Genomic DNA, 13,944 nt, shown 5'->3' with positions numbered 1-13,944 from the left:
CAAAAGAGCTGCAATATCTAGTAGACTAGAAGACAAAGATTCGCGGCAATTCTTCCGAGCCACGAAAGCAGTTTATGGTCCCACCGCCTTTGGTAGAAATCCACTCCGGTCCAGTGATAGGAGTACACTTCTAAAAGATCAGTGCTCCATCATGAATAGATGGAAAGAGCATTTTGAAGGTCTGAATCAGGACTCCGTTATTGATGAACAGGTGTAGAACTGAATAGAACAAGCATCCATCAAAGAAGAACTTGGCTCCCTGGATGAAGTTACGCATGCTGTTAATCAAGCAAGGAGTACACAAGGCCACCGGTCTTGATGGTATACCTGTGGAAGCTCTCATAGAAGGTGGTGAGGAACTCATAAGACACGCACATGAACCGATTGTTAAAATTTAGATCACTAAAGAAATGCCTCCCGATTTCAAGGATAGTCTTATAGTTCCAATATTTAAGAAAGGTGATCGAACAGACTTTAATAACTATTGGGGAGTATCATTACTGTCTTCCTTGGAAAAGCTTATTGCTCGAATTTTGGCAAATCATATACTACCCTTAGTGGAGGTAATACTACCAGAGAGCCAGTGTGGGTTCAGGCCTTCTAGAGAAACCACAGATATGACATTCACAGATTGTAAGCTTCAGGAAAAATGCAGAGAACAAAATAGACCTCTTTATATTGCTTTCATTGATCTCACTAAGGCATTAGATTCTGTAAACCGTGAAGGTTTGTGGAAGATTTTAGGACTGTGTGGTTTTCCACAGAAATTTATTTCCATCTTGAAATTTTTCTACGCTGATATGACGGCAACTGTTATCGATATCAACTCTGTTGGAGAGCCATTTCATATCAATGCTGGTGTTAAACAAGGCTGTGTGATTGCCCCCACTTTGTTCTCGTTACATATAGCCGCTGTTATGCAGCTAGTCAAGGATGTTCTTCCTCCAGGAATACATACAAATTACAGAATGGATGTGAAACTGTTTAATTTGAGCCATCTAAAGGCGAAGACTCGTACATTTTCTACAGCATTAGTCAAGTTACAGTATGCTGATTTTATTTATTCGTATCAGAAGCAATACATCATATAAATTATTAGTTAAGAATGAGAAATAATTAGATAAGCTAACTGGTAAAAACATACTAGTGGTACATTCAAAGTAACAATTATATCATATCGGACCAGAATTTGGCGAGATCTCGACCATTTGGTGTGGCCTTCACTAAACCTTGCATGGTGCAAAAAAGAGAGCAGGAGTAGCAATTAAGGAGATGCGCCATGGTTTGTTCTTCTCCGCAGGCACAGAGGGTTGACTCTAGACCTCACTTCTTCATATTGTTCTTAGATCGACCGACCCCAGACCGCGGCCTGTTCAGACTCTTCCATGTATACCATGACTCTTCATAACCGGCTGGAAGAGTTTCAGATGGATCCATCCATCCACTGAGATGAAGGTTTCTGGATCTCCAGTAAGTTAGTCTTGATGATTGAGGTGACTCTGAAAGGCACTCAGTAGAATGAAGAAAACTTCTCCTCGATTTCAATCATTGGTGAGCAGGTTGATAATCATGTAATGGATGTGTTTGGGAAATGTCTACTTTAGATTTTTTCATGTTTGGCAGCTACTTCACATCTAATATCTGGGGGAGCAATGCCAGCCAAACAGTATACCTTATCACAAGGTGTAGATCTTAGGCAACCAGTTATAAGCTGGCAAGTTTCATTTAAAGCAATATCTACCTGTTTGGCATGACATGATCTATACCAAAAAGGGCATGCATATTCTGCTGCAGAGTAGCTCAGTGATAAATAGTAGTTCCCATTGTTTGAGCTTGCACTCCCCAGGTGGTACCGCATAACTTGCGAAGAATGGAATTTCGTGCAGATACTTTGCGTTTCGTGTTAACACAATGTTGTTCATATGTGAGTGCACGATCCAGAGTTACCCCTAGATATTTAGGTGTTGAGGAATGAGCCAAGAGAGCACCTTCCCAGAAAATCTTCAATTTTCTTCTTGCCTGCATATTCTTTAAGTGAAAAGTGCAAACTTGCATCTTTGAGGTGTTAGGCTTTAGATGGTTTGCTCTGTAGTGTGGACTCAGTTCATCTAAGGCTTCGATTAGTCTCTGTTCAACACTCTCAAACTGATCACCCTGGGTGACAATAGCTCGATCAGTATGCTGGTGATAATGCAGTTGTAACTCAGTCTGAAGAAGAACTAGTATTAATCCTGAATGCCTTTTCAATTGTATACAGAAAGATTGGTCTCAAACTGAATGCCAGTAAGACACAGATTCTCTACCAGCCAGCCCCTGGAGAAGGACAGGGACAGATCAATGTCTCCATTGACGGAGTGAGCCTTCAAGTAGTAAACCCCTTTCTTTACCTTGGCAGCATCCTCTCATCAAGTACAAATATAGATTCGAAAATCCAATTTAGAATCAACCGTGCTGGAGTATCCTTTGCCAAACAACAACCCCGAGTATTTGACAATCATGATCTCAATGTTGCAACAAAGATCCTTGTATACAATTCAGTTGTAGTTCCCAGCTTACTATATGGATCTGAATCCTGGACATGCAGCAGATGGCATATTAAAAAGTTGGAACAATATCACCAGCAATGTTTAAGGAATTTTCTGCATATAACCTGGCAAGATAGATGCACAAATATCAGTGTACTTGAAGAGGCAGAAACCACCAGTATAAAAGCTATGGTTTTAAGACGTCAGCTACGATGGACAGGGCATGTAATACGTATGCCCGATAATCGCATTCCCAAGCAAATGTTTTATTCTGAGTTAACAGTCGGTAAACGTTGTTTGGGAGGTCAGAGGAAGCTATTTAAAAATGTAATTAAGGCTAACATGAAGATACGTCACATTGATGTTAACAACTGGGAGACCTTAGCCCTCAACTGTTCATCCTGGAGATCGTTAGTTCATCGCAGAACACTATGTTTTGAAGGTGAATAGAGAACAATATGGGGCAATGAAGGATGGAAAAAGAACTAAATAGGAAAACAATGGCTGCTCCACCTGGAACTATCTGCCATCTTTGTGCCTCCTGAATTGGGCTGTTCAGTCACCGACAGACTCACAGATGAAGCGGAGTTCTGTTTGGAAGACCACCCTATACGTTTTCGAGTGTTTGCTATTGTACTGTATTGTAACACCATCAAGAGACATCACTTAAGTCAGTTTATCAGAATGAACTAAATTTGACGTATGCTTCAAAATGGTATTAAATGCTAAATTACAAATGTGTAAACACTGGAAAAAGCTAAATTTTAGATTTCAAAACATTAAGAATCAGCCCCTTAATGATCCCTTATTATGGGAGACATGGTTGCACGTAGGTGATGAGGGGGAAGCCTATCAGATTTGGCTATAAAGTCAGTGTGTGCATTTCCTGTTTTGTTAAATTCCACACCGAACCATATCTGGGATATAGTCCAGCACCACAATCTCCTGCTGTACTCATATGTCTGAGCTCTTCTGACATGTTTATTCTAAGAACAGTTCGCATTAATAACGTTATTTAAGCTTTTACCAACTCTTTGGCAATATCACATATAAAATGATGAGAAAAATAAAAAAAATTGTCATCCCAGGTTAAAGAAATGGTTGGATTTTAGAAGTCGTAATACCAGTTGAGTCATATAACCAGCCAAACATATCTGCTAAGGGTTAATATTACTTGAAAGGATGACATGTAATTTGGAAGCAAGTCACAACACAACCCTATTTAAAATTTAATAGATAAAAACAGCTCCAAATTAAAAACATAAATAAAAATATGTGATTTAATAAATAAGAGTGCAGCACACACAGGAGTTGATAAAAAATAACATATTGTTCCTACATTAGAGAAAGAGAAGCAATATTTATAATTCTGAAGGATTCAGGTAAACTATTTTGCCATGTTGCTAATCACAGTTCACGATTATAAGTTTGAAGTCTCCAAATAATCAATATCATTACAATATCAAATATACAGTATGTATTTACATTTAAAAATACATGACAATTACAGTACCAGTTTTGATCCTGTTATGGATCGTCTTCAGCTGTTAGTATATCAATAGCACTAATGGTCGAAACAGCAAGAACATTGATTAAAATGTTACTGTACCTAGGATTTACGAATACAGTCGTAGATGATGATGATGATGATGATAATAATAAATGACATCATAAATTAAAATAGATATTTCATTAGTTTGAAATACTGTTCTACTTGGAGTTCACATGCACCGTCTATGCTCTAATAGTAGTAGAGATAATAGGTACAGTAGAGTAATGTTTCTAACTGATGTTCTTGCTATTTTGATTATTAGAGTTATTGATATACTAACAGCTGAAGATGATCCATAACAGGACCAAAACTGGTACTGTGATTGTAATGTATTTTTAAATGTACATACATATACTTGATATTGTAACAGTACTGATTAGGTGCTGACTTCAAACTTATAATCGTGAACTGTAATAATCAATACGGACATGAAACTAATAACTTATGACGTTGCTAATCATCGAGCCTTGTATTTTTTATACTGTATGTGGTCACAAAGGAACTTTACTTGCAACTGCTCAGTTTAACCCTAATTATTAAGATGTAAGAACATCTCAAAATTATAATGCTACTATAACTTGGAAGTGTATTTACCAGGACACATATCACAATGCATCCCACTGCTGTTACTGCGGCATGGTACGGCCTGAATAATATGAAGAGTACCAGTCTCAAACCGTCCACCCAAGAGGCCAGTCACTTCACTGTGAGATGAATGAGCATGCACATCCATCACTAACAGGGCCTGTAGGCGCAGCATTACTGAGAATGGTACCTGTAAAGTTACGAAGTACAGCAAGTAAACTCTCAACCAACAAAACCTCAGTCACTTCATATATGATCTTTGAACTCACAGGCTTACTGTCATTAAATTTGCTGCAGCAGATCAAATTCACAGGCTCGGCTTTAACTCGGCGTACCCTGTGGCTTACAGTTTTATGCACGACCGTTGTGTGGAGAGCTTCTCCATCATCACTGTGGGTTATGGTATATCCACCATCACCATCGAAAGGAAACCAACAACCCTGAAATAATAACTGGCCATAATATATATTGCAAGAGATAAAATTCTTCAATCATTTAGGCATTAAATACTACAGTAAGTGTAGATTTATGACTATTAAGTTCCTTTTCCTAGCTGGACTGCATGTTGTTTCATGTAACTTATGTACAGGTTACTGATATATCAAATACACTGTAGTATTCTTTATCGAGGGAACAGAGGTACCCCCTGCTTAATCTGAGGTAATCAGTCTCTCCACGTAGCTAAAATCAATTACTATTGACAACTGTTTAATAGATTGTGGAGCATATTCTCTAAGATTGCTGATTTACGTTTTAATGGTAAAACAACAAGACAATTAATCAATGAAATTGATGATGCAAAATGTCATATTGTCTACTTTAAAAATCAGGTTTGATATATCATCCAATCTGAACCAAGTAATATGAAAATAAACACATCTTCATCCAACCCACACTAAATTGCTCAGAGTCTTGCATATTATGGCTAACAAGTAAAACATTGCAATGGCAAAAACATGCTGTTCAGGAAAAAAAAAAAAAAAAAAAAAAAAAAAAAAAAGGCAGCAACGAGTATTTTTGTCAGTTCTTTTATGAAACAGAGGAACTTACACTAGAAGTCCGTTATAGAGAGAATTCATAACGGCGAAAAATTTACTCACTATCACAGATTGTCGTTATATCTGATTTTTTGTAAAATTTTGGGAAAATCTCATGCATATTAAAATTGGTATGAAACAGAAGTCAGTTTGTTCAAAACTTGCGTTTTTGCAGATGATATCCACCACGGTTTAATTGTTTGTTATTTTTCGAAATCCAATACTGCGTGAAAGTATATGTTTAATTTCATTAAAAAAACCACTCCAGAGGCCTCTGTGGACAACGTTCCAGTTTTCTTCTTCAAAGTGTAATGTAACCTAACCGTATATGTATCATGAAAACATATTTCAAGCACATGTAGAGAAATGATAACCCCCTCGATACAAATTTACATGGGAACAACCTTTCTGAAATTTAACTAGATGTGAGAAAATATAAACTATCCTCTGAATCAGTGATGTTGATGTACTCTGTCATATCCTGAGGTGTATTACATTCTTACTTAATTTCAGTATATAACATTAAAATTAAGTGATCATTTATTTCAGCCTTTATTTCTAACAAGTTAACAACTGCTTTTGGCCATGTTATTTAGGCTTTATAACGAAAACATGTTATCCTCTTTCATTTTGAATTTTCTTTTTCGAGAACATCAGTCGACGGGTATTAGTAATCGACTCCGACATCATCATCGAATGTCAACGAGAGTGCTCGCAAGTGTACATAGCGAGAAAACGATGCCGCACCGAAGATGATAGATTGCATTTTGTGGCAAATGTTTCACTTTTTTCTAATTCAAACAGCGTCACCTAACCTAACTTAACTGTACAATATGTATAATGAAAACAAACATATTCCAAGCGCTGGTAGAGAAATTATAACATTGTCGCTATACATTTACACAGGAATAGTCTCTCCGAAATTTAAGCAGATGCATGAAAATATAAACTAAACTCTGAAATCAGTGACGTGCTCTGCCATATCTTGAGGTCTATTGCATTCTTACTTTATTTCAGTGTAGAGTATTAAAATTAAGCAATCGTTTACTTATCCCTTATTTCTAACAATTAAACAACTGCTATCGGCCATGTTATTTATGTATTTATTATGGAAACATGTTCTCCTCTTTCATTTCTAATTTTCTTAATGGAAAAGCAGTTGACAGGGTGTTACTAATCGACTCTGGGTGACTCTGACATCGCCTTTGAATGTCGACGAGAGAGCTCGCAAGTGCACATAGCGAGAAAATGATACCGTACCGAAGATGATGGATCGCATTTTGTGGCAAACATTTCAGTTTTCTTATTCAAACAGCTTCACTTAACCTAACCTAGCCGTACTAATATGTATCATGAAAACATATTTCAAGCGCCAGTAGAGAAATGATAACCTCTCTATACATTTACATGATAATAGCCTTTCTGAAATGTAACCAGATAAAATATAAAACTACGCTTTGAAATCAATGATTCACTCAGCCATATCTTGAGGTGTATCCCATTCTTACATAGTTCCCGTATTTAGCATTAAAATTAAGCGATCATTCACTTCAGCCTTAATTTTTAATGAGTTAACAACTACTATCGGACTCGTTAGTTACGCATTTATTACGAAACATTTTCTCCTCTTTCATACATTTTTCTTTACAGAAAAGCAGTCGACGGGTATTACTAATCGACTCTGACATCACCTTCGAATGCTGGCGAGAGAGCTCGCAAGTAGACATAACGAGAAAACTATACCGAAGATGATCGATCACATGCAATATAATCGCTAGGTGCATAAATATCGGTAACGGAAAAATCGCACATGCCTAATCGCTCGTAATAACGGATGCATCAGTGATAGGGCTCTCGCTGTAACCAAAGGATAATACACTGTAAAATATAGGAATTCTGAAGGGACGGACATAAAAGGTCATTATAATGGGGTTATTGTTATATGCCGTACTCGCTATAACAGACTTCTACTGTACTTCGAACAATTCTTTTAATTATAAGTGTCATGGCATATGTTAAATCCAGGAATAAAACTTGAGGAAATATATATCTTGCAGTATTTTAATTTAAAAATTCAGGGTAAGTAGCTCAGACAGTAGAGCGCTGGTCTTCTGAGCCCAACTTGCAGGTTTGATCCTGGCTCAGTTTGGTGGTATTTGAAGGTGCCTCAAGTTGGTAGATTTTCTGGCACATAAAAGAACTCCTGAAGGACAAAATTCTGCCACCTCAGCATCTCCAAAAACCACAACATGTAGTTAGTGGGACGTAGAAAAAAAAATTATATAAAATTTTCTCAGGCTGAGATCAAAGGCAGCTGATCATACAGCGAACAGTCCAGTTCCACTTACTGCCAAGGTTACAGATTGTAAAAAGAACCTCTCTATCAGTATTATATGCCTAAGTCAGAGAATTTACGATATTTTCGATCAACATGCATCAGTAGATGTTGTCACTCAGTGAGCTCTAAGACAGGGCTTCTCGTGGCAAGCATGTGCTTGACGAAAGTGATGTTACAAGTAATAACTCTCATTATTGTTCCGTATTGAAGATGACGTTAGGCATAGATATCAAGGATAATTTAATAAAAAACCACCTATTCAATACTTTCTAGTGGTTGAAATTTGAATTTGCGTTTATTTCTTCTGCTAATTTTGGTAGTTTCTTTTTTACCTCAAATCTGGTATCATTTTGTGTTTCTAAAGGGAGTTTAGAAATGTTAGCCTCGATCTCAGCTACTGTATTGATAATATCCGTTTCTGTTTTCTTGCTAGGCCAGTTATGTTATGCCAGTTATGGAAAGTATTGAATAGGTGGTTTTTTATTAAATTATCCTTGAAAGTGATGTTGTCGATATTTTATAATATAAGTTTATGCGCAAATGAACATATTATTGACATATGAATTCGAAACATCTTCTTACATTTCATTATGATTGGAGTTCGTTTTACGGCCTAGTACATGTTCCCGCGTATTTCATATTTGCGTGAATACGTAAGATTGTCTACATATTAGTAAAGTTGTCTGTTTAGAAGACTGTATTTTCTCTTTCTCAGATGTCTTTTGTGGTAAATGGAAAAACAATTTTACATTTGAGTAACTTTTGACAAAATTTATCAATTAAAATAAAATTTCATAAGAGCTACCATTTTCATTATTGTAATTATTACTATTATTATTGAAAAAATTATTATTTTTATATCGTACTCATAATTGTTGTTTTTTAATTGCAATGCACATTTTATATTAGCAAAATAGGGTAAATATAACAGTATTTCAGAAAACTGTACTTGCTTATTTATCCGTCAGACCTTTTTTCCATTCGCAAAACGTGGTATAATATATAAACAATTTTAAAATCTCAAGTGATAGTTGACATGATACAAATCACGTCTTTCAAAACTAGATGCTCAAACAAGCACAAAGAAAAAAAGAATCGTGCAAATATCTCCTACAAGTACAGAGATATAATGTTTTAAAAATCCTTAAAAATGTCCAGTCCAGAACGTGTGTTAGGGATATTAAGGCCCAGACTGGAATGGGTTAAAAATAAATGAACACACTTCATTTGGAAAATCCACTTAAGGGGTAAAAAATAAAAAAAGCAGGTGAATTTTTAAAATGAGTATCTTCTTCCCACACCTGTGGGGTCGCGGGTGCCAACTGTGTTGCACATGTGAATTTAACCCTGTTGTACGGCTGGATGCCCTTCCTGATGCCAACCCCATGTGTAGGGATGTAATTGCTATTGCGTGTTCCTGTTGTGGTTAGTAATGTGGTGTGCTGAGTGAATATGGAGAGGAGAGTGTTTGGACAAACAAAAAACAGCTGTCTCTGAGCCAGATGAATTAATCGCACGCGATTAAAATCCCTGACCCAGCCCGGAATCGAACCTGGAACCCTGTGAACCGAAGGCCTGTGAATCAGCCAAGGAATGGGGCAGTTTTTCAAATGAGTATATCTACAGTATATCTCATAAACTTAACATGTTACAGACGTGAAAATTGATATTTGTAATCCCCTTTAAAAATAAAGAAACGCATACTGTTTTTGTTTTCGGAAAATTAACTTAAGCTGGAGATCGAAAATAAATGAAGGAGGAGTTGAATTCTCTTTATGAGGATACTTATATCTCAAAAACGGATATTACAAACGTGAAAATCGTTATTTAGTATCTCCTTTAGAAATAAAGAAACAGGTTTCTTTTTTTCCCCCGACTTAAAGGAGGACTGTTTCTTACATGTAGAGTTCCATGTCGCATGTCGCATGTTCAAGATTTAGCTCTGCCAGTAGCCTGGTCATCTTAGCCCTGTAAGACAATGCCACAAACATGGTTTACAAAGAGATTCTGGGGTAAATGAAATGCAATTTTTCGATGAGTTTTTATACTTTAGGGATTTTCAGATAATGTTATGGTGCAGTACTGAGGAACACAAATATTTTTCAGAAAATCCACTTAAGAGGTGAGGTGGGGGGTTAAAAGAAGTGAGGAAGGAGTTGAATTCTTTATATGAGGATACATATATCTCAGAAAATGAAGATGTTACAGATGTTAAAACTGGCACCTACTTCATCATCATCATCATCATCATCATCATCATCAGTTTTCCACTCCAGTTGCCCGGGTGTGGTTTGGCACCTACTTGGAATCTCTTAACTCTTCCCGGTCTAACTGCGAGCATAGCTCGCAGCGGCTGAAATTACGCTCAGGCCGCGCTGCGGGCATAGCCCATAGTATGGTTTGACAATTCGCTAAGGGTCGATTGTTTTGAAAATAAAATACAGCCAATGCCTCTCAGGGATAATGAATATATACATTAGTAAAATAATTTTTAGAATCGGTCCAGTAGTTCCTGAGATTAGCCATTACATACAAACAAACTTTACCTCTTTATATATTAGTATAGATAAGTTGCTTTATATCATACCGACACAGATAGGTCTTATGGTGAGGATGGAATAGGAAAGAGCTAGGAGTAGGAAGGAAGCGGCCGAGGCATTAATTTGCTTGTTGTGAAAATGTGAAACCACACACAACCATCTTCAGGGCTGCCGACAGTGGGGTTCGGATCCACTATCTCCCGAATGCAAGCTTACAGCTGCACACCCCCTAACCGCATGGCCAACTTGTTCTGTATGGGGTTGAGTGAAACGAAGTCGAAGAAAACTGGGAAAATAAATATCAGTTTAGACAATAGTCTCTACTGGTCTGGAAATCAAGTTCATTCTAAGAATGGTATGGGATTTTTAAAACATAAAGACATAGATAGACATAATTAAGTTATCTGTAAACTTCTAAGGAAAAAATACAATGTAATCCAATGTAATTTTAATTCACAAGTTGGCTCATAATGAACAAAATATCAATCCACACTGGGCCCTCATGAAATGGTAAATAGAAATGAAGAGGGAGAACACATGCTAGATCTATGCGAGATAAACAACCTGAAAGTGGTAACACTTGATTCAAAGAAAGGGCCTCCCATGAAATCACAAGATAGAGCCAGGATGATAAAAAGGGTACAATAATAGATTATATTCTGATAAATCAAAGATGTATGGAAGAATATGAATGACATCAAGCTCATTCTAAGTGAAGACCTTGGCGGAGACTATGGACTACTGGTTGCTGTTATTGCACAGACCTCCCAGAGTCTGTAACAAAAAAATCCCAAAAATAAAAACTAGGCAACTTACTGAGCCAAGTGTAAAGGAAGAATTCAGGGAAGGTATCCGCAGGTTGTTGCCGAGAGAAGAAGTGACATGGGTAGATAAAGAATGGGACAATAAAGAAGGTCGTGGTACCTACAGCAGAAAAAGTATGTAGACAACAAAGCCAAATACTAAAACCTAGAGAAACTGTATGGTAGAATGATATTAAGAACACCATCAATGACAGAAACTGTATAAGAAAAGCGCTATATCAAGCAAGAACACGGGGAGATCAACATGTAATATAGGAGAAACTGTCAGTTTACAGAGAGAAAAAAATTACAGGTCAAACTGTTTATTGTACCTGAAAAGCATGCAAGGAAGATCTGTCTACCAGATCAACACAGGATGGGAATAAGAAACTATTTTACAGAATCGTTAATAATAGAAGACCTGAAAACAAATCTATCCCATCTTTAGAACATTTTAATGATGAGGTGACTAGGGATAAGACCAAAATATTACAGGAGTTCAAAAGACACTTTGAAACTTTACTGAACTTTGATGGAATTATCACTCTCTTAGACGAACTTTATGATTCTGGCAGCACAAATACCAATCGTCTGACATGGTTGGAAAAGGAAACAGCAGTATATAAATTGATAAACAACGAGTCATCTGGATCAGATGAATTTAGTGTCAAGATGGTCACAGCACTGGGAGAAGTTGGACAAAAGTGGGTGTAAGGAGTAATGAACAGAATTCGGAAAGAGAATGTAATACCGAATGGCTGGAAGCAAGGAGTCATCATCCCATTGATGAGAAAAGGTAATAGGAAGATATGTACCAACTACATACTGTCACATGGCCTCAAATCTACGAATCCATCCTTGAGAGCAGGATTAGGAAATATGATGAACCTACACTTTAGGAGGAACAACATGGATTTAGACCTCATAGAGCAACAACTACAGACCTAATTTTTGTCACCAGAATTATTTATGAGAAGTAGTGAGAGAAAGGTTGATGAAAGTGTGTAATGGACTAGTATAGCTTGGAAACAATTCTCTAAATCCATGGGTAAATTGTGAAAATATCGAGCTCGATTAGTAGCTGTTATTATTATTATTGTTGTTGTTGTTAATATTATTATTATTATTATGCCTTGTGAGGTATGGCTATGAATTGTTTACATCTCTATTATTATTATTATTATTATTATTATTATTATTATTATTATTATTATATCTATGTAGTTATGTACAACAAGTTGTCAGTACAGACTTTATTTGGTATAAATCGTAGTCGTATCATTTATTATTTGCGTGTTGTATGATGTCTTGTGTAACAGAACATGTGAGGTTATGTCACGATACTTCTGCTGTATCTCTATTAATACGACTTTATTTAATGTAAGAACACGTAATTAACAGTATATAATTATTACCTGAGCCTCTGTGGCTCAGGTGTCAGCCTCTCACCGGTTCAAATCCCGGTCTCTCCATGTGAGATTTGTGCTGGACAAAGCAGAGGCGGGACAGGATTTTCTCTGGGTACTCTGGTTTTCCCAGTCATCTGTCATTCCAGCAACACTCTCTACTATCATTTCATTTCATCCGTCAGTCATTAATCATTGCCCCAGAGGGCACCTGGTCACTGACTGGAAAACAGGTTGTAAGATTTCATTCATAATTTATTTTTACCGGTACCTGCAAATATAATATATCCAATGTAATGTTGTGCAATACAGGGTAATGGTCTAGAACAACACCTTGTCACTCGAATTTTACAGAATGTTCTATCCATTTGTACATAGGTTATTGGAGACTCGAAAAGATACAAGGATGTTGTGTCATACTTTCCTGGAAGCCTAACCAGGCAAGGTATATAAAGGACAGTCTTGGGAGTTGAGTTGAGCTGTAAGTGAAAGTCTTTAGTCGAGTCAAGTGTGTGAACTCGTGTTGCTAGTGTTTCGTACTTGGTTGACATGCTAATGTGGCAGTCTTCTCCTCCTACGATTCAGTTCAGATGGTGGTTCATTAATATGTGTATAATATGTGTATATGTATGTGTGTAATGGTATGTGTATAATTTACAAATTATACACACATTATACAGTGTACACAATTGACAGCATCTCATGTGTGCGTCTTTGTGATTACGATAAGGTAAAATATTTATAACTGTTTCTCTGGACATCGAGAAGCATATGCAGATATTTATGGGAATGTTTGTGATAAGAAAGTGCCTGATGACATCATAGCATGAGTACAATGATTATATAATGAAACCAAGAGTTGTGTTCAGGTCAAGGATGGAAGGTCAGGTTGGTTCGAAACGAAGAGTGGATTCCAGCAAGGACATTGTCGTGCAGCACTCCTCTTCATAATCATAATGGATAAAGTTTTAAAAGCAGGATCCAGTAACTAATGCCCTGGTTTCTGCTGATGATGTAATGGTATGGGGTGAGACAGAAGCGGAAGTACAAGCTAGACTAGATCTTTGGCACAAAGCTTTTATAACTATAGGTCTTAAAATCAGCAAAGCCTAGACAGTTGACTTTGTGATGAGAAGAAACTCTCCAACTGTTCATCTA

General features: G+C 36.8%; 1 protein-coding gene across 1 annotated transcript in view; it reads right to left on the bottom strand.

Annotated features, from left to right (window-relative positions):
- LOC136857693 (histone H2A deubiquitinase MYSM1) overlaps positions 1–13,944 on the bottom strand; it is a 165,922-nt gene that overhangs the window by 25,167 nt on the left and 126,811 nt on the right. Inside the window, exons 8-9 of the mRNA XM_067136545.2 lie at positions 4,932–5,102; positions 4,672–4,852 (exon numbers count right to left, since the gene is read on the bottom strand). Of these exons, the coding sequence (XP_066992646.2) occupies positions 4,672–4,852; positions 4,932–5,102 (352 nt within the window). The remainder of the gene's footprint in view (positions 1–4,671; positions 4,853–4,931; positions 5,103–13,944) is intronic.

Source organism: Anabrus simplex, chromosome 1 (genome assembly GCF_040414725.1).
Source record: "Anabrus simplex isolate iqAnaSimp1 chromosome 1, ASM4041472v1, whole genome shotgun sequence".
Lineage (NCBI taxonomy): Eukaryota > Metazoa > Arthropoda > Insecta > Orthoptera > Tettigoniidae > Anabrus > Anabrus simplex.
This window is presented reverse-complemented; position numbering and strand designations above follow the sequence as displayed.